Raw genomic sequence first — 22,385 nt, forward strand, 5'->3', positions numbered from 1 at the left:
TCAGAATAGGAATCAGGTTGATGGACGCTTCACTCTGCGTTATGGCAGGGGTCAGGGGAGGACAACTCATATAATTCAAAGTGGAAGGCCCACATTTTATCAGCCAAAGGAAATCGCAGATCATGTGTAATTTCAAGTAAGCTGGGAAGTGCAGTCTTACTCTATGATCAGAAAGAGGATAATCAGAAATACTAAATGGACAGCACTAGGCTGTTAGAGAGGTATTAGGACTCAAGCCAGGATTCCTACTACTATCCTTACCATTCTGCCTAATTGTTTAAGTCAAAATGACTAAATTGTTAGGGAGATAAGGTAAATAAACTTCATATGAATATTCAATTTAATGAAACAGGAGGGGAATTGGTATCATAATTCAAATATGACAAGAACTTACGTTTGTTGCAAATTTTAGTGGGGGGAGTGGTTGAATTTGAAATTGATCTTAAAATACTAGTAGAATTTGGAGAGAGAGAGCTGGGTAAGGGCTCATGATAAAAGCATATTAAGTGATCTGATAATGAGAAAGGAGAAGCAAAGTGTTATGCAAAGAAGTCATTATAAACTTGCATTTAGTTTATTTGAACTCAATTACAAATCTGGTGGTGTGAGAAAGAAATAAGAGATAGAGGTAGAGACAGGGGAAGAGAGAGACAGACAGAGGCAGACAGACAGACAGAATTTAAACTGTGTGGGTGCTTCCATCCCCCATAGCACTGAATGAGCCATATGTCCTGGTGAGAATGTGAAATAAGGGATTTGAATCTGCTTTTCCACCCCTTGTTCCTCAGTCCCCTCCTATCTCTGAATGTACATAGTATGAATATCACAGAAAATTTGGCATGATCTAATGTTTAGCACATATTTTTCATGCAATCTGATCCCTAAGCCAACTACTTCACAACTTGTTCAACTGAATCAACAACTACTTTTTCAACATTAAAAAATAAACAAGCTATGTCGAACTTGTGTGTTTATTTATAAACCTAAGAGATTATTTATCAGTCTCCAAAACAGTGTCTTCTAAGTGATTTCTAAGGGTAACGTGGCTGTCTGTGAAGTTAACCTTATGTTTTGACTTTAGAACCTAGCTTCCATAGACTGTGAATTCATAACTGCACTGTATAAGACACTACTGTCCAAAAGTTAAGGGGGTATTAGAATTTCTATTTATATTTATTATTATCCTCATTTTTAAAAGTTTGTGTGTGTTTGTATATTTATATATATTTATATATACCATATTAACACAATAGTGCATGTATGATATTCATAGGTAAATACTGGATTGGCCAAAAATTTCATTTGGGTTTTCCCATAACATCTTACGGAACAACCCCAACGAACTTTTTAGCCAACTCAATAAATACTAATATATTGGGGGTACTTGCCCAAAAACTATGGGTATATAATCAAACATGTTTAGAAATCTGACAGAATCAATTTATCAGAAGTGTAAATAAGCACAGGTGTCAATACAACCAATATGATTTACCTGAATGGCAAGAAGGCCCACATCAGAAAATTCTGGGGAGTTGGAAGATACATTTGTATAAGTAGGTTGGGAGTAGAGATGGGCAACGTTGAAAACTAATCTGGTCTTCATATTACCTTTAAACTAAGCAAAGCAGCATATATCAAAACATTATTCAGATATCCAATGCTAAGTTATTAATCTGAGAAGAATTCTAGGTTACATCTCAGCTCAGCAACAGCAACAACACAACAAAAATGCTGTAAACAATTAGCGATGTCTAGACACTGGAAAGGGGAATGGAAGCAGGGTTGTAATATTTTAAAATCTTCTTGATATCTCAAATCCTTTAGTTAAATAAATACTTGTAGTTGTTGCTTGCAAAAATGAGCAACAGGTCTACCTGAATGATTTTTAAAACCATATACCTTATTCTGTTTGTAGAGACTCACCTACTACCTTATATTTTACAAGTGAAAGAAGCTAATAAAATTCTAATCTGATGCTGAATTTCTATTACACAGACTGAAAATATTTGATATCCACAGCACTAATTTGATCTCTATAGGAAAAAAGTACATAATTTAAAGCAATGCAGTATTTTTTAAAAATATGAATTATCCAAGTTGACCATGAAGACAGGCTAAATGAATCATATAGTGCCCCAGGGCTGCCTCTATACTTCCACCAGGCAGGCACTAAGGTCAACTCCACCTGTGACAGACATAGTATGGAGAGAATTCAGGTGGTTTAGAGAGAAAGTTGGGATAGAACATGTCCATGGGTGCTGCTCCTTTGTGCTGCAGTGTTCTGTGAGGCAGTAACACTTGGTCCAGGACTTGTGATCCCTACTTGTGGGTCCTACTTAAATTGTGGAAATTTCAGACATCTCTACTTTACATGCCCAGCAGTGTTTCCAGCGTACATGAGACAGAAAGAAGTTGCAGCATTACTTAAAAATGAAAAGTAACATCTGTGCCTTCCAGAGACATTTCTAACCACACTCTCTTAAGAGCTGTTCAGTGGAGAGGCAATCTGAAAGAAGAAAGAGATGACACAGACCTACTGCTTAGTCTCAGTTCTTTCACATTCCAGGTTATAATCTTAGGCAATAAAATAATCTCCTTGACTCACAGTCTTATCAATGACAAACGTAGGGATTCCTATGTGTCAGGATTGAAATAATGTAAATACCAAACTTGTGCCTAGTCCATAGTAGATACAAATAGAAAGGATCTATGATATTATTATATTGTAACTGAGTCTAGTGTCTTCTCTGTGTAGCTACCCTTAACTGCCACTTCCAAGATAAGAACCAGTAGTTCCTAGTGGTGTAATACATAGAAACAAGAAGGTTAGTGTCAGTTACACATATTTCTAAGTGGAGCTCCCTGTTACTGGTTCTCATTCTGACTCTGAAAATAATTGGCTCATCTTTAAGGATGAGTTGGGTCACAGGAGGAAGAAGTTTCCCATAATGAGGGGCTAGGGCAAGGATATAATTTATCACCCCAACAGGCTCAATTTTGACAGTGAAATAAGGTAAAAAAAAAAAATTATGTGATTTTTGAGATATTTACTGACCAACCAATTGATCTTATTTTATTGAGAAACTTAGAAAGTAGTTCTATTCAAATTCTATTTTCAAAAATAAAAATTTTAAGTAAATGGATGGAAGAAAATATACCATGTTAGAATTCGTTTTTAAAAAGCAGGATTAGGTATGTTAATTTCAGAAAGAGCAGACTTCAGAGCAATAAAGGCTATAGGGGATAATGAAAGGCATTATATAATGATAAAGGGGTCAATTCTCCAATAAGACACAATAATCCTTAACATGTATGTGACTAACCAAACAGCAGCAATTTATATGAAGCAAAAGCTAATATAATTGCAAAAAGGAATAGGTAAATCCACTATTATAGTTGGAGAGTTCAGCACCCCCCATTAGAAATAGACAGATCTAACATGCAAAACATCAGTAAGTTGAATAAGTAAAATAGCAGACAGTAAAATCAGTAAGTTAGACATAGTTGATGTCTAACTAACATCAATCAACTGGATATTACTGACATCTAAAGACCACTACTTCCAACAGTAGCAGCTCACATGGAATATTCACCAAGATAGACCAAATTCTGTGCCATAAAACACACCTTAGCAAATGTAAAAAATAGAAATCATACCATGTCTGCTCTCATACTGCAGTGGAATTAAACTAGAAATCAATTACAGAAAATAAATGGAAAATACCCAACTACATGGAAATTAAACAACACATGTCAAATAACACATGGGTGAAAGAAGAAATCTCAAGATAAATTAAGATATAGTTTGTACTAAATGAAAACAAAAACACAGCTTATCAAAGTTTGTGGTATGCAGCAAAAGCAGTGCTTAGATGGAAATTTATAGCATATAATGTGTGTATTAGAAAAAAAGAGCTAAAATCAATATTCTAAGCTTCCTCCTTAGGAAACACACTAATGTGTGTATTAGAAAAAAAGAGCTATTCTAAGCTTCCTCCTTAGGAAACTAAAAAAAAAAAAGAGCAAATTAAATCCAAAGCAGAAAGAAAGAAAGAAAAATTAGAGCAGAAATCAATTAAATTGAAAAGAAGAAATCAATAGAAAAAATCAACAAAACCAAAAACTGGTTCTTTGAAAAGATCAATCAAATTGATATGCCTAGCCAAGCTAACTAAGGAAAAAAAGAGAGCAAACACAAAGTACTATTACCAGAAATGAAAGTGAGAACATCACTGCAGATCCCATGGCCATTAAAAAGACCAATTTAGATGCTGAAAAATGTAGGTCTTCTTAATTACATCCCATTCCAGTTCATAATAAAAGTTTATCTACAAATTTATTTTCATAGAAGCTCCATTAAAAGCATCTTACAAGGTGAGATATCAAAAGTAAAATTGCTGGAAATTAAAACTAAATCTTGCATATCATTTTAGTTCTCATTAAAAATATGTTTAGTTCCCCTTTTTTGAGATAAATTTCTAAATCTTTATAAGCTTTATTTTCTGTAATTATAGTTTGCTGAAAGCTTCAAAGGCTGAAATTTTGTGGCAGTCCATTTGTTGAATAGTTGACTACAGATTTCCAAATAATTTTGGAGAAGGAGCACCAAAATTTACCAAACTAAGAGTATTACAAAATTTATCAAAAATTTTAAAAGAATTTAATACAATTATAGGATATTTAAATTGACTTTAAAAACAAGTCTTCAAGTGTGCAAACATTTTGAAAATCCTCTTGAGAATTGTAAGTGGAATGTGAAATTGTGTACTGTCATGTGGAAGTTTATCTCATATTTAAAAAAACTTCAGTATTAAAAATAATACATCTGGAGTAGGTGAAATAAAAACATTTTGAATCAATAAAAACTACAAAAATTTTGTTGCCAGCTGAAGTACTATAAAATCATTAAAGGAATTTCTTGAGACTGAGGGAAATGATAACAGAGGGAAACTCAGATCTTCAGGAAGAGATAAAGAATATCAGAAATGGTATATATCTGTGATATAAAATATATTTTCCTTTTAATTAAAAATAAGACTAAAAAATTATTATTTTGTTGGATTTTATAATGCATTCAGATGTAATAGAAAGGAAAATTAAAGCATAAAAATGACAGGTTAATTGACTTATGTGGTTCGATTTTATGTCAAGTTGTATATTAACTAAAGATTGACTGTGAAGAATTAAAAATGAATATTGTAATCATTAAGCAACCACTAAAAATGCAAAGGTCTATTACTAACAAGTCAACAGATAGAGTAAACAGATGCTTTAAAATGCGAAAAACCTAAAAGAGTCAAGAAAAAAAAAAACTGATGGTCTAAAGAGATAGCAAATAGTAAAATTATAGACCTACTCATTTCCAATTCAAACATGTCTATAATTACATTTAGTGGACAAAACACTTTAATGGTCAGAGATTGTCAAATCTGTTTAAAAACGAGGTCAAACTATAGGCTTTCCATAAGAGATGTATTTTAAATAAAAGGCATCCTGTATTTTAAATAAAAGATGTATTTTAAATAAAAGATCCTGTGTCATTTAAAAGATGAAAAAAGATATGCCATGAAAATAATAAGCACAGAAGTTTAGGGATATTAAAAGAAGGGATATCAAAAATAATGTAGGCTTTGCAAAGAGTTTTACCAGAGACAGAAATTATTACCAGAGACAAAGAAGGATATTTGGATATTTAATAAGGAAAATTGGTGAATTCATAAGACAGATAGAGCAATCATAAATATTCATGCATCTAACAACAGAGCTTCAAAATATAGGAAGAAAAATTTGAAAGAATTAAAAAGAGAAATAGATAAATCCATTATCATAGTTGGAGAATTTAACAGTCCTCTCTCAGAAATTGATAGAATAACTAGGCAAAAAGAGAGTAAAAACATAGATCTGTATTTACAACCTAAGTTGATGAATGGATAAAGAAGATGTGGCACATATATACAATGGAATATTACTCAGCCATAAAAAGAAACGAAATTGAGTTACTTGTAGTGAGGTGGATAGACCTAGAGTCTGTCACACAGAGTGAAGTAAGTCAGAAAGAGAAAAACAAATACTGTATGTTAACACATATATATGGAATCTAAAAAAAAAAAAAAAGTTCTGAAGAACCTAGAGACAGGACAGGAATAAAGACGCAGATGTAGAGAATGGACTTGAGGACCCAGGGAGGGGGAAGAGTAAGCTGGGACGAAGTGAGAGAGTGGCATGGACATATATACACTACCAAATGTAAAATAGATAGCTAGTGGGAAGCAGCCACATAGCACAGGGAGATCAGCTCTGTGCTTTGTGACCACCTAGAGGGGTGGGATAGGGAGGGTGGGAGGGAGACGCAAGAGGGAGGAGATATGGGGATATATGTATATGTATAGTTGATTCACTTTGTTATACAGCAGAAACTAACACACCATTGTAAAGAAATCATACTCCAATAAAGATGTTAAAAATAAATAAAAATAAAATAAAATAAAAATAAAATATTTAATGTATACAGCAAAAAACATAGATCTGGAAAATACTATCAACTAGCATGCTCTAACTGACATTTATAATACAACACACACAACAAATGCAAAATAGACCTGTTCTTTTAAAGTGCACATGGTAATTTCAACAAGTTGTATTATTTGTGGGCCATACAAGAACTCAATAAAATTTTTAATGAAATTTTACATAGTATATTCTCTTATCATAATAGAATTATGAAAATAGCTTATCGTAATAGTAAGCTATCCAGAAACTTTAATCTTTTTCCTGGCTCAGTCTTTTCTGCTAATTAAATCATGTGGGAAGTATATTAGTTATCTATTGCTGTATGACAAATTACTCTAAAACTTAGCACCTTAAAAGAATAAGCATTTGCTTTCTTACAATTTCTGAGCGGCTGGGAGTTGTTTAGCTGGGTAATTCTGGCTCAGGGTGTCTCATGAGGTTGCAGTCAAGATGTGGACAAAAGATGCAGTCATTGAAAGGCTTGATAGGGCTGGAGAATCGACTTGCTAACTCACTCACATGACTATTGGCAAGAGGCCTCAGTTCCTTGCCACATAAGCCTCTCCATAGTGCTGCTTATGACATGGTGGTTGGCTTCCCCAGAGCAAAAATCTGAGAGAGAGAGAGAACAATTAAGATGGAAACTGCAGTGTCTTTTATAACCTAATTATATCATCACTTCTGCACTGTTTTATTGGTCATGTAGAACAGCCCTTGGCACAGTGTGGGAGTGCCTTACCAGGATGCAAGTACCAGTAGGTGGAATTCATTGGAGACCATCTTGAAGGCTGGCTACTAAGGGGAGCATTGAAAAAGTATTTAAGCCCTGGTTCAACCTCAGATCTATTAACTCAGACTCTTTTGGGGATTGGGCATCTGTTGTTTGTTTGGTTTTTTTTTTCCTCTTAAGCTCCCAAAATGATTCTCAATGTACAGGGTTGAGGAATATTATAGTAGAGGAAATCCACTGTAAATCATCAAGTAATATCTGTGCATTAAGATCTGGGTAAACTTAATGAAACTCCAATCCTAAAAGACAGAAAAGGAGTCATAAAAGGGACATAGATTTATAAATCAATTAATCAAACAGAAATTCAATCAGTAGGTCAGGATTTTCAAAACATATTAATGGAAATTTCCATAACACCACTGAATATTTGCAACCTTTGTGAGCAGCTAGTACTTTTAAAGTTCCCCAGATTATTCCAATGAGCAACCGTTTGGGAACCAAATCTTTACATGATACACGCCACTGGAGCTCACTTTCCTTCTACCTAATTTGTTGCTGGGGAGGCTCTCAGACTCACTCAGGCTTTCTGAAAGGATGGTTTCATCTAACTGGCCGTCTTGAGAAATAGTAAAGCTGAAGTTGGAAGAAGCCACCTTCGGCACTGGGGAGAAAAGTCTGTATTCCATGTTCCAGGGCAGCTTTTCAAAGCTGCGCATAAGGTTTTCATGACTTTAAAACTCCAGGTAGATAAGAGGAGGCCTGTATTGTCTTTCAGTTTCATGCTCATCTTTGAAAATATTCCCCTTAGATACAGACCTCAGAAGCACCAGGCTGATGGAAGTAATTTGGTTAGAGAGTATTCTCAATTGCAAGACCTTCGTTATATTTGAAAGTTCCCCATCTTAGGCATCTCTGTATTTGGAAAGTACATAGAAGGTGAACATCATTTTAAGAATGAATTCACAATTTTATGAACAGGAAGAAGTTTTTAAAAATAGCCTTTTGTTTTAGTTTAGATGAACCTAGAAAACACACTCAAAGGAAAAAATATGAGTTAGTATTTGACTCTCTCATCTTTTTCTAATCATACTTGTTACTTACAGATTTAGGCTTAGAAATGGATATCAATTACAGGGAGTTAAGTACTGCAGAGGAGGCAGCATTTTATATTAGGAAAAGCATACTTTTTAGTATCAGAAGACCTAGGTTTGATCATGGCTCTTTCGATAACTCCCTGTATAAAAATGGACAGTCTATCTTAATCTCTCTGGACCTCAGTTTCTAATTTCAAACAACCAGAAGTTGAACTTCCTCATTTTAAAAGTTATCTTTCATCTCTAATATTTATAGGTTGTGATTTAAATGTGCTGCTTCTTAAAGGGCTGTGGGTAACTTTACAGTGTGAGATTCAGCTTAAGGAGAGAAACCTTCACAAATGAAAATGAAGAAAAACTTGGAACAGCAGGAAGCTCTTTTCTGGATATAGCTTGTGATCTTCATGTTCCTACAACTAGGCTTTCTGGGGTGCATATGGTGAAGGGGGCTGTCTGCATTTCGAAAAGCAAAGTGTTTTTAGTAAGATTTACTAGGACACAACTGCCACCTAGGAGCTGGCTAAAATATGGCGATAAGAAAGTTAAGTGTCCTCTAAACAAATCCAGCGTATAAACATTTGAATTTATTTTTAAAAGAACAGAAGTGATTGTTTGCATTATAAAAGCATTTGTTGTTATGAAACAATTCTTTTTAGGAGGGCTAATAACACTGATAAGTGATTTACCTCTTACAAATCTCATATGTGATTTTGTATAGTTCCCAAATTATGACTAAATTTTAAGAGCATATCTCTTATGGGACATGAGGTGTGTCTATATCTCTCTAAGGCATTTATGAGCCCATCTGTGGATCTGTAGCTTTCCTTCAGGGCATGGGAGTTTCGGGAAAGCTAAACATAACATAAGGGTCTTCCAGGTCGTAAGACTTGATTTGTCCTGGTGGATTTGCTGACTATCCAAAGAAAATTTCAATTCCAGTGTTGCAGTTCAGATACATCAATAACTTTCTGTGCTGGTATTTACAAAGATTAATAACTGGATTCTCCAAACTGAGATGTTAAAGATCAGCTATTGAAATGAAGAAACTGGGGTTCCAGGCTATTGGATGTAAATTTCTACCACTTTATGGTAGAGTTATAATGGTAGAAGGTTTTATTTTTCCTGGCCCATGAATTAGAAAGAGGTGGTTTAGCTGAATGCCTGAATCAATCCGAAATATCCAGAGACTGGTTAAAGCATTCATCCCCACCCTCACTTCTTCCTTCAGCAATGGAAGTTGCTGTTTTCCTGAGTTGCTATTTTGTAATTTACTCCCTAAGCCCTGATTTAATGTGGGCTATAGATAAGTGGTGTGGGATTTAAGGTGACAAGAGATAATAGACCATTTCTCAAAAATAAAGACCCTGTACAAGGCTGTGGGGAAAACTGTCACTTTTGTTGGAAGATGAGGAGGACCAAGAGAAAAAATGTTTCAGATTTCCTGATGCTGACACCTCAGGATGATGATGGTTTCCTGAAGTGATGATGTTTCCCTGAAATTTTAGCTCTTTTTTGATAAGTTTTTTTTTTAAATTATGCATTTTCTATCTTTTTAACAAGAAGACAATTTAGTTTAGTCTTTTCTTGATATGTCCAAGGCATCAATACATATTGAAGACGGTGACTTTCTGTGCAGTGATCAGCTTGTTTCTCTCTTTCCCTTTCTTTTTATCTTTCTTTAATTTCATGCTGACATTTATTCTTCTTTCAATTTGTCAATCTTTAATTGTTTTCTCCATTATATTTTTTTCAGCTTGCTCTTTCTAGTATGATAGTGAAGAAAAAAACAACTCAGGAAGCAGAATTTGTAGGAGAAAAGATTATGGGTTGCACTTAAAAAAAAAAAAGTCTACATATTTATATCTGGAAGGAAATATATCTTAATGTAGCGGCAGTTTTCTCTGGATTGCTAGAGTAATATGAATTTTATTTTCTTCTTTTTAGTATTTTTCCCAAATTTCTGCAATGACCATGTACTTACTTAATAATTTAACAAATTTTTGATGTAATATTTCAATATACTTTACTGGTTTTGAATCTAAGCTCTGCCAGTACAAGGTGGAAGTCATCTTGGTTAAATTACCACTAAGTGACCTTTTAAAATTAGAACACCTCTCTGAGCATCAATTTCTTCATTGGTAGACTATCTCCCTCATAGAACAAGGAGAATTAAATGAAATAAACTAAGATGAGTGCCTGGAACACAGAATGATTAAAAAACATAAGTTTCATTTTTAAGAATTTTGTGGTAATTGAGGAAAAAAGACTTAAGAGGCCAAATTACCTAGATTGAAACTAGAGATTTGGTGAAAATGACAATTATTTTGGTACTTGGAGTTGATTTCTCCTAAAGTTTGCATTTCATGCTGTGTTCCAGAAAGCTTGACTTATGAATAAGTGGGTGTACTGTACCCCACTGAGTTGTAATATTTTAGAGTTAGGGGACTTCAGAAACCACTGAGCCTAAAACTTGCATTTTATAATTGAAAATATTGGGAGGAAGTTTTATCTAAGTCTTATAGTAGCTTCGTCTGCAGAACATTCTCCAAGAGTGGATCTTCACTGAGTTTTTGGCAATGTACTTGGGATTATTTGCTATCATCTTAACAGTATTTTTCTGAGCCCCTGGGCCTCAGGCTAGTGGCTGGAATGGAGAAGAGACCGGGAGAGAAAAACCAGAAGAGAGGAAAAAATCGCTCAGGAAAGGATATGTTAAGGCATCAACCCAGCAGCAAGTCCAGAGTGATAACAGTTATCTTCAACTCTAGCTAAAATTATACTTGCAGAGGGCAAAGCTCTTCTGTGCAATTTTATAAACTGTGGAACTAAGCAAATCAGGTATTTCCTCACTGACATGCTGGGAGTTCCATATTTCAGAAGGATTTGCATGCCTTGTATGGTGTCAGTGAGGAACGAACTCAGCAGAGTTCCCTGTGCTGCATTTGGAAAAGAGGCAGAGCTGTAAGAAGAGTTACTGTTTAGCAGGAACCTTTTTTGTGTCCCTAAGGTTGCTGGTGCTAAAGGCAAAGAGAAGTGTGGTATTTAGAAGAATTTCTATGCGATCTTTTGTTCTTCAACACAAAAATCCTTCATATTCTTAATTTGAGTAATAAAGCTCATAGAAATATTTGTATTTCCTAGACTAATATCAGACTTTCCCCCCTTGGCTAATCATTCTCACAAAGAGGCTAATTTGGGGGAGGAGCAAGGAGAGAGTTCCTTCTCAGCTTGTGAAAAAAGTGTTAATTATTCCTTTGACAAGGCTTCTAACTCTTGGGAAACTGCTCTCCCATTGATGGAACTGTTTCTGTCTGTGGCTGTTATCTGAAAGCAGCCACCTGGTTTCAGGTCAGACAAGGGGAAAGAGTTTAATTAACTTTCCCTAATACTGATTTGATTTCGAAAGACTTAAGAAGTACAGACACGGTAGTTGTGCCTATGATCTACCTGTCTCAGTCTCTCACATCCTAGACCACCCTCCCTTCCAGATGATTTCGCTAACTTTCCACATTCTGGATTTCAGCTGGACGTTTTTCTCCATCTAAAATTGTCTTATAACAGGTGTATAAAAATTATGAAAGAAGATACAGTTCCACATGCCTTGACACAAGACACTCACTGTGTACAGATAAACCAGTGTGGAGAAATAGTAACATTAGTCAGTTAATTTAAAGTGAAACAGTTAAGAAAGATAGTGGTTTGAACATCCAGTTGGACATTTACTTATGCATTCATTCAATATTTGAGAATGTACTGAGCATCATACTAACAAGTATTGATAGAATGACAAAACACATTTGGTCCTTGCCTTCCAGAGGTTATTATCAAACACAAAGAATATTAGAGAGTATTCTTATTTTAGCCTGGAGTCCTGAGCATTAGTATTGGCTGTTCCCTTCCATAGTTGTATGTCTCGGATTGGTCATTCTTTCTCTCTGTGCCACAGTTTCCACATCTGTAAACCAATGGACCTGGTTGTGACCTATAATAGTCTTACTCAAAGCATGGTTCAGTGTCCGTGTGCAGATGGTTCAATTCTGGTTCTGACAAGTTTAGTGCAGAAATTAAGAATGGGCATTTAAAAATGTTCAATACAATTTGACATACTTCACTCTGTATAACAGTCTGTAGGTCCATCCACATCTCTACAAATGACCCAATTTCGTTCTTTTTTATGGCTGAGTAATACTCCATTGCATGTATGTACCACATCTTCTTCATCCATTCTTCTGTTGATGGACATTTAGGTTGCTTCCATGTCCTGGCTATTGTATGTAGTGCTGCAATGAACATTGGGGTGCATGTGTCTTTTTGAATTATGGTTTTCTCTGGGTCTATGCCCAGTAGTGGGATTGCTGGGTCATATGGTAATTCTATTTTTAGTTTTTTAAGGAACCTCCATACTATTCTCCATATATGTGGAATCTAGAAAAATGGCACAGATGAACCAGTTGCAAGGCAGAAATAGAGACACAGATGTAGAGAACAAATGTATGGACACCAAGGGGAAGAAGGTGGGTGGTGGGATGAATTGGGAGATTGGGATTGACATATATACACTAATATGTATAATATAGATAACTAGTGAGAACGTACTGTATAGCACAGGGAACTCCACTTCGCTGTACAGTAGAAAAGAATGCAACATTGTAAAACAACTATACCCCAATTAAATATATAAATAAAAGTAAATAAATACAATTTGACAGAGTAATTCTACGTATCTAAACTCTCATAAATATTGGAGGTTTGAATTGAAGTCTTTGATTATTTCAGTTTTTACTAATTCATTTTTGCAAAAGTATCAGTTCATGGTGGATTTGAAAATATAAACTGGTCTATCATCACAGATAAGTGGTCATAAGAGAATTTTTATAAAGAAAGAGTTCCATGGCCAAGACTATTGGAGAGTTGAAATGTAAATTAGTGTATTAAAGATACTGAACATACCTACAGAAAACAAACCTGTAGACCTTAGCATTTCCAAGACATAGTGCCATGGGACTTTTTCTTTTCCCCCAAATTTTGTCAGCACTGATCCCCTGTGCATGCCCTCCTCACTCTTCTTGGTTTCTGACATTGCTGCCAGGCCGGTCCCCTGCACGGATGCCCGCCTCATCCTTCTCAGGCTCCGATTCTGTTCCCCGCAGTCACCCTCTTCATCCCCTCACTCTCACACTGGCATCCCACTGTGGGTCATTGAGCCCCTACAGTAGCCCAGCACAGACCTCACTACTGGTTTCAGGAAGGGATGGGAGGTAAAGAAAGAGTCAGAGGAAAATGTATTTTTTGTTAGAGATTTCCTATTATAGTAACTTCCTTTTATCCACAGAAAACGGTCAGTTTTTTCTCTGATTATAAATGTCTATATAAAGGATGCTAATATATTTTCTACTCGTTGAATATCTACTTCAGTTAGTCATTGTGTGTTATTTCTAATTCTCACCACACTCTGTGAAATTAGTATTATTTTTCCTGTTATACATGTGAGGAAAAACACTCAGAGAGCTTCAATAATTTTCTAAAAGCTGGCAAATAAGAGTATAAAATCTGAATCCAAGTCTGCTAGGCTCTTTTCACCATTCTGTGCCACCTCTATACTTCAAATCATCAAAACGGCTAAGTCAGTGTGGTTTCCTGATCGAGGACCTCTTTAAGAATCAACGGAACTCTTAAGACATATAACACTCCTACTTCAGAAAGACGGGGCCCAGAATTTGGGGTTTAACTTTAGAAATTTGGCAAACTGTAACCTAAGAGACGAGCTATAAGCACACCTTAAAAAAATACAGGCAAAGTACTAAGTCCATGCAACTATGTACAAATATAGCCTATTCCTAAGATAAGGGAAAGAACATTTTCCTTGATGTTTCCTTGCAGCCTTTTCTCACAATTGTTTCTCGAAGATAATGAAAAATCCTTTCACATCTTGTCCTGCATTTTTTTTCTTTTTCTTTTTTTTTTTTTTGAAGGGAGACTGAGCTGATTTCTTTATTTCAGTATGTGTAGCTCCTACAATGACTAGATATTAAAAGATGGCCTATTTAAAAAGAGAGCCCAATTCTGACACAGGAGAGAAATAAATGTCTGCAGATAGGGTACTTGTCACCTAGTGTGCCTGCCCAGTTAATTCAAACAATCAGCCAGAAAGCATTTGGGCTTTACTAGTGGAGGAAAAATAGAAGGGAAAAATAAATAGGAATTTTTCATGTGTTTATTGAAATTCTGTATTTTTTAACTTTTCATTCCCTTCTTCTCCTAAATGTTACGGACTTTGGGAAGTTCTTATTTGATTTTTATTCCAGTGGAAGTGAAGCAGAAAATTAAACCATACTATGATTTCTTTAAATAAATTGGCTTTTTGAAATCATTTTTCAAAATTTCTAAGGCTGCAACTCTTAGTATGATTCTCTCTGAAGTAGAATTGTGGAGGATTTTGGTTTTCCTCTTTACACTTTTTCTGTATTTTTCAAATTTTGTATGATGAACATTTACTACTATTTTATTCAGAAAAAAAAATTGCATGAATGTCGTAAAATATATGTAAAAAGAAACTGATTCTATAGATGTTTAAAGGTGCAGGAAATCCTTAAATATGCAGGTTATGCATATCGAAACTATTTATGAAATTGGACCTGAAGTTCGGATTTCTTTTGTAAATTTCTCTTTTAAAACATGAGTGGTGGTAGCCTTTGTAGTAATGTGACCCTGCTGACTTACTTTTTTTATTAGTCTCCAATTAGGACATTTTATTTAAGGTTAAACAGGGGACATATACCCCTCTGAGGAAAGTGCCCTTCCTTCTGGCCCTTGATCCTCTACTGCCGGAAGTTCCTTTTCCTTGGTTGGAGATTTGTCTCAGACAGGGATTTAGCACAAAAGGAAGTGGTGAGGGGCCAATATTTAGTGATTTTGATCAATGTAGATAGAAAGCCAGAGCAGATGACTCAGTGCAAACAGTCCCCACTCTAGGGCCAGGATTGGTCAATTCATCAGGCTTCTCCAACAGAAACTTGATCAGGGCTGCCCTAAGTGATTAAGTGATTGATCGTATATATGAAAGGACCAAGTCTGGAGGGCTGGCCACATGCTCTTCAGGTTGAGGTAGATGGCTTCTCATCTCAAAGGCAGTATTCACCACTTTACTGTGACCATGAACAAGCAGCCTCTGCTCTTCTATGAAAGTAGGGCTCTTGGCTGTAGGGAGTCCTTTCCCATCATTCCCCTTGCCTCTGTGTGATACTGAATTGAGAAATAAACCCAGACTCTGCTTTTGCCTCTAGATTCCCAAGAACTGTAGCTGGGAAATACAGGAGTTGCAACTAATCATATCCTGACATTTTGCTCTGTACAAATAAGTAGCCAAAGAAATACCAAAAATGTGTTTCACTGCTCCCTGATAATGGGAGAAGGACTCTGAGAGATTTTAATAGAAGCAGTGACTTCATCCATATGTGAACCATTCCAAGAAAATATATTTGAAGCAGGCAACAGCACATATGCCCTAAAAGGGCTGTTTTATTTAGACACCACATGTCCTTTTCAAGATGGAAAAGCACTCGTCTCTGGAAAGCCTTCTTGGGTAAATACAAAAAACTAAATATGTTTTGTCTCTCTCTCTCATATGTATATATATTTATTTATTATATCCCTTTTAATAAGTTTTGTATTTTTTTTACATTTCTTCTCCATTAGATTATCAGCTACTTAAGGGCTTGAGGTGTTAATTATCCTTGTTTGATTAAGAACATTGTCCAGAAGGAAGTAGGTGTTCAAATATGTGTGCTCAGTTGTAAAGCAATATTAGCTAACTTTTATTGAGATCTTGTGGTGTCAGTTACTATGTCACACGGGGAATTTCTTCTAGTCTCTGTGAGGTGAGTGTTATTATACAGATTGTACTGGTGGAGGAAGACACTGGGGTTTGGAATGGTTACTGTGCCAGGTCACATGTTGGCATAAAGCAGGACAGGTAACTCCTACACAGGGGTGCTGACAGGTGAGCCTACTCTTATCACTCTGTGATCGCTTCTACTCACATGAAAGACAAAGAAAATGCCTTGTCCACAAACTACACTTATTTTTAGGATCACTTATTGCAAGATTTCAGCCCTCTGAACTCCTTAGGAATATTCTAGTTGAGAGGCCACATGATCAGGGAGTCAAACAGTCCTGAGGTTGAATTCTAGCTTGGTCATTCACAAGCTATAAGATATAGCTTCTCTGAACCTTGGTTTGTTTATCTTTAAAGAGGATAATAATAAACACTTTGCAAAATTATTGAGGATTAGCATTAAGGTGTGATCTTGGCACAAAATAGGTGTTCAATAAATGTAGCTATCTTTTATTTTTTTCTTGTTTAGAATGAGTGGGTCTATAAGGCTAGGGCTTCCATATTTGAATTAATCTGGAAGTGGAAACATTTCTAAAATGAATTCCATATGCTTTTGTTTTCTAAAATAGGTTATGGTATATAGAATTTATTTTTTTTCCTTGATGGACTCAGAATCAACATTTCTGGCAGCTTCAAAACAGTGATGCTTGAGCCCTAATTATTAAGTGTTTGAGTCTTTTGTCTCCCTACTGAATAATCTGAAATTGCTAGATATTGAAGGTTCATGTGTTTGCTTTTCCCCATCATTTTGTTTAATGTAACTCTTATTCTCAGTCAAGCCTAATCTTTTTGTAGGATATCTGCTAAAGGAAGTCCCATGTACCTTGTTCACATTTGTTACATGCTTTAACACAGGGCAACAATGACTTTTAGAATTGTATACAAAATCTGAGGTTATAGACCTGAAGCTCTCCTAAAAACAAAACAAATATTTTAATACGTGAAAATTTGAAATATCCCTTTGAACCTCTATGAGGCTACCCCCCACACCCCTCTTTCCTGAGTTTTTGCTGCATTCTCAGTACTTGCTTTTGTCAGCTATGTGACAGTCTCCTTCTTCTCAAAGTCAATACATTGTCCGTCAGTCATTTTGATGCCCTGTGCCTTCCTTCCCCCTTCGACATTCCACATTTCCAGACTGTTACCTCCTCTATTTCTATATTTCAACATCTAAATCTGGCAACGCTAGTTATCGTTCAACCAAACATTTTTTATTACTTTTTTATAAGCTGTCAGAACAGCTGAGTGCTAAACAATTGGTCAGTTGCCAAAAACAGCATTAAGAATGGGGATAGAAGAAGTGATTAAACCAGCGCTGTGAATTATTCACTCTGAGGCAACATCTTGGAACCAGAAAATGATTACGTTCACAAGGGTGCTTATAAAAACAATTCGTTGATCTTAATTTCTATTTTTCTCCCATCTGAATCACAGGGGAGTTAACACACCATTGCATCGATCAGCGGTGTAGGAAGCCAGATTCATCATATGATGCCACAGGGCAAGCTTCAGCAGTTTCTTAAGCGGCTGATTAAGGAACAGGAGAGAATTTAACATCAACCCAAGTGCAGATGGGCCCCTTTAAAGGCTTTGCCACGATATGGCAGGCACGAAGCAGTAGGTCACAGAGACAACATTTGGTACAGCCATGTCTCAGGTCTCTAGTCTGGCCTTGAGGTTGGTGGATAGCTTACGTTCCCTCAGCCTTTTCCAGTTTCAGGATGGCAGCTGAGGCTACCAACCAATTCACTATATCCACCCTCCTTCCAGTGTCCAGGAGCCCCCAGCAGAGTCCATAGTCATAAGTCAGTCTCTCAATATGTCACATACATCAAGTTAGGTAAAAAAGCCAAAGGAGCCCTTTTTAATTCGTTTTTGTTTTAACTGACTTGACTTTTTAGAGAAGTTTTAGGTTCATAGCAAACTGAGGGGAAGGTACAGAGATTTTCCATATACTCCCTGCCCACCCAGCCCGCAGGCATAGCACCCTCCATTATCAACAACCGCATCAGAGTGCTACATTTGTTACAACTGATAAACCTACATTGACACATCAGTACCACCCAAAGTCCATAGTTTACTGTTGCAAATAGGCCTTAGTAACGTAGTGGTGAGGTGAGGGGAGAGGGGAAACATTCTGTGGTCCCATGATGAGGGTCAGTCTTTAAGTGAGCCTATGTCTCCAGACTTGTGAAATTCATGCATGCTTTCTAGTCCCTCCACCTGCATAGGTGGGACGGGATGATTCATGTGGGCTGGAGTTGGGTATTTTCTTTCCCTCCGGTTAGTTAGGCTCTAATAAAGTCTCAGCAGATTAGGATCTGGTTGAATAGTTTCTCCCAAGGTTAAACTTTGTAAAGAAGGACCGAATGCTGTGGTTTATTTCAAAACGGTTCCTTTTCCACTCCTCCTGCAGGAAGCACAAGGGGATTTTTTTTTCCCCCTGATGTTCACTGGGAGAACCTGGTAGAGATCGGAGAAGTAACACTCACAAAAGTGGGGACCCCCCACCCACCCTGTGATTGCCCCCACCTGGGTTTTTTAACTCTGAGTTGTCCTCTCTGAGCCTCCAGAAATTAATTATAGTGCAGGTTTCCCTACCCCAGTCCTGGCTCCTATGGAGGTTTCTGATCCAGTAAAGTGTGATTCTCTGAATTTGCCTGCCAGTCTCCAGTTTTAGAGGCAGCGATTTTGTCTATGACTTCTCTTCTCTTACAGATCTGAGAGAGTTGTTGACTTTTCAGCTTTTTATTTGTTGTTAGGATGGAGTAGTGACTTCCAAGCTTCTTGTGTGCTGGACTGGAAACTGGCAGTCCCCTTTTTCCACTCTTTATCCTTTTATTTTTGAAAATTAAATATGTCAGTCATACACATCATATATACATCTATACATATATATTCAAATATTACCAAGAAATATATAATAAACAGTAATTCTTTCTCCCATACTAGTGCTCCCAGCTCTTCTCTTTGAAGGCAAATTCTGTTTGTAGTTTCTTGTGTCTCCTTCCAGAAATATTTTCTATCTACCTAAGCATATATATATTTTTAATAATTTTAATTACACAAATAATAAACTATTTCTCTGGAGGTACTGGTGTAATAGAATGAGTTGGAAAGCATTATCTATTTTTCTATAATCTGGAAGAGTTTGGGCAAGATTGTGCTATTCTGTAAATGTTTGGTAGAATCTACCAGTAAGATCATCTGGAGCGGGGGTTTTCTTTGTTAGGAGATTTTCACAAATTCTTTGAATTTTTCTTTAAAGAATTGAAATGATTCAATTCTTTTAATAGCTGTAGGACTATTCAAATGTTCTATATCCTCCTGTCTCTATCTATATTTTTAAATGTAGTATCATAAGTTGTCTGAGTGTTCTCTTACTATCAGTATTATTCCTGAATTAGCTATTTATGCCTTTTCTCTTTTTTCTTTGTCAATCTTTTTAGAAGTTTATCAACTTTATTAGTCTTTTATTTCTGTCAGTTTTTGTTTCATAGATATTGAGACTCTGTCATTATTATATCTTCCTGGTGTATTGACCTTTCATTATGAAATATCCATTTTTATTTCTAATATTACTGATTGCTTTAAAGTAAATTTATCATATCAGTATAGCCACAATAGCTTTTATTTGGTAATTTTTGTAAGTTTTTCTGTTATGCTGACACTTTGTGTATTCTTATATTTAACTTATGTCTCCTGTAAGAAGCATATATTTGTTTTCTTTCATCCAAATTGACAATTGTTATTTTAAAATGGAATATTTTTTCCATATTTTTTGTACTTGAGTTTAAATTTATCATCTTAATATTCATTTTCTATTTATCCTGTCTTATAATTTCTTTCCTTCTTTCATATAGTTTTACTTTTGATTTTGTGTGTGTGTGTTTCTGTTATGGTCCTTTCTTATTTTACTACTTATACATTCTTTTGGTAATTACCATAGAGATTATGACATATGTCCATGACTTATTAAAGTTTCATGAAATTAGAAATTTAACATCTTCCAGGAAATGCAGGGATCAAAGAACAATTTAATTCCTTTCACCCAGCTACCCACCAGATTTTGTGCTATTATTGCATGGATTTTAATTTATATATTAAATGTCACATGATATTATATTATTATTGTATTATATTGTAAATATTCATTTTATTTTTACCACATATTTACCCCCTTCTTTGTTCTTTTATTTGTTCTTGCAGAACTTTGTATTCATTGTGAATAATTTATCTTATGTTTGAAGAATATACTTTAATATTTTCTTTAGTATAAGTTTGATTATAAAAACTCTGAGTTTCTGCTTGTTTAAAATTTTCTTTATATTTCTTTCACTTTTAAAGGTTGTATTTGTTGATTCAGAATTCTAGGTTAGCAGGCATCATCATTCTTTACTTCAAAGATACTATTCTACTGTCTTTTGTCTTTCATCATTTCTGTTGAGAAATCATTGTTAATCTTATTGATGCTCCTCTTCAGGAGGTACGTTTTTTTTGTTTCCTGGCTGCTTTTAAAAGATTTCATATGTCTTTAATTTTCAGCAGTTTTCCTATGATGCAGTTATATATACATTTTTGTTGTTATTTTCCTACTTAGAAAACTACTTGGGGTTCATACACTTATTGAACCTGTGTATTTATACCTCTTATCAGTTTTGAAAAGTTATTAGTCAGTATCTCTTCAAATACTTACTCTGCCTTACTCTTTCTCTGTTATCTTTCTGGAGCACCAGTTGACTCTTGTGACAACTCTCCTCTGTGTACTATATGCCTCTTAGACTCACTTCTGTATTTTCCAGATTTTGTCTCTTCATATTTCAGGCTAGATTTGTCAGTCCTATCTTCCATTTTATTGTTTCTTTTTCTAAGTCTAATATGCCATTAAACTCATCCTCTGAGTTCTTAATTTCAGTTTTGTATTTTTCTTAGCTATATACTATTTATTTATTACTTTAGTTTTGCTTTCTTTTTAAATTCTCCACTTGTAATTTAATTCCTTGATCATATTAAGCATAGTTTTGTGTTCTTACTAAATATGCGCCTTAAAATGTCAACATCTTGATCTTTTGGGGGTCTAGTTCTAATATTTATTTCCCCTTTGATCAATTTGTGTACTTGTAAGTCTCAGTAGTTTTTATTAAGGGCTGAAAGTTGCATGTCAAAAATTGTAGAAATAATTTAAAGTTCTGTATGATGGTATTTTCCTCCAGAAATTATATATTTCACTTCTGGTAGGCAGCTAGGCTAGAGACAAGCCACATGAACTAAACCTGATTTGAGATAATTTAAAGATGTGCTTCAGTCCTTCTGAGATCTAGCCTATTTTCTGTTCATTGTAAATTTCAGAGTGTACCCCTTCAGAATCTGATTTTGAAATATGGAATATTAACCCCTGACATTTCTTCTTCTTGAGTCTTAATTTTCTTTCTTTTTTTTTTCTTCTAGTTCCACAGACTAATGAAAACTGTGCTCAGCTTTTCACCTTTTCATTCAGTGCTTTTTGTGGAATCCATAGTCACCCAGCAGGTAAGTGATATTCTAAGTGCATAAATACTTCTCTTAGTTTCACTATTTTTACAGGTTATGGCCTGAAAATTCTCACTTCCTTGATAGCTCTCCAATAACTTAAATCGGATGGTTTATACATTTTGGACAGATTCTGTAGTTTTTCTCAACTGAAAAGTTAGTCCTAATCAACCCAGTCATCCATGCTGGCAACAAAACTTAAGGTTATAAAATTTGAGGTAAAATAATAAAATGGTGGCTATGAATCCATCACCTTACTTAGAATATTCCTAATGTAACTGAATCTACCTATATCCTATGTTGTCTTGCCAATCACCCAGAAGTAACCATTATCCTGAATTCCTTTGTTTAAAATGTATTTTACTCTATATATTTATAACTCTAAGCAGTATATTGTTTGGTTTTGCTTTATAAAAGTATATACTTTCTATAGTCTTCGGAGACTTACCTTTTCCCCTGAGTATGATGGTTCTCAGATTAACCATGTTATCATGAATATCTGTAATTCTTTTATTCATATATATATATATGTATTTCAAATATATATTTTCTTTTTACTGGGCATTTATGGTTTAGATCCCTGCTTTTTAAAAAAATTAAACTAGTTGCTCTGAATATTCTTGTACAT

General features: G+C 35.2%; 1 protein-coding gene across 4 annotated transcripts in view; it reads left to right on the top strand.

The window, feature by feature from the left end:
- Positions 1-22,385, top strand: part of HTR7 (5-hydroxytryptamine receptor 7) — a 670,153-nt gene that overhangs the window by 506,997 nt on the left and 140,771 nt on the right. For all 4 annotated transcript variants that reach the window (XM_057530949.1, XM_057530953.1, XM_057530951.1 and 1 more), the window contains exon 3: positions 21,677-21,757. In XM_057530949.1, coding sequence (XP_057386932.1) covers positions 21,677-21,689 — 13 coding nt within the window. In that variant the 3' untranslated portion in view covers positions 21,690-21,757. The remainder of the gene's footprint in view (positions 1-21,676; positions 21,758-22,385) is intronic.

This window comes from Balaenoptera acutorostrata, chromosome 16 (assembly GCF_949987535.1).
Source record: "Balaenoptera acutorostrata chromosome 16, mBalAcu1.1, whole genome shotgun sequence".
NCBI lineage: Eukaryota > Metazoa > Chordata > Mammalia > Artiodactyla > Balaenopteridae > Balaenoptera > Balaenoptera acutorostrata.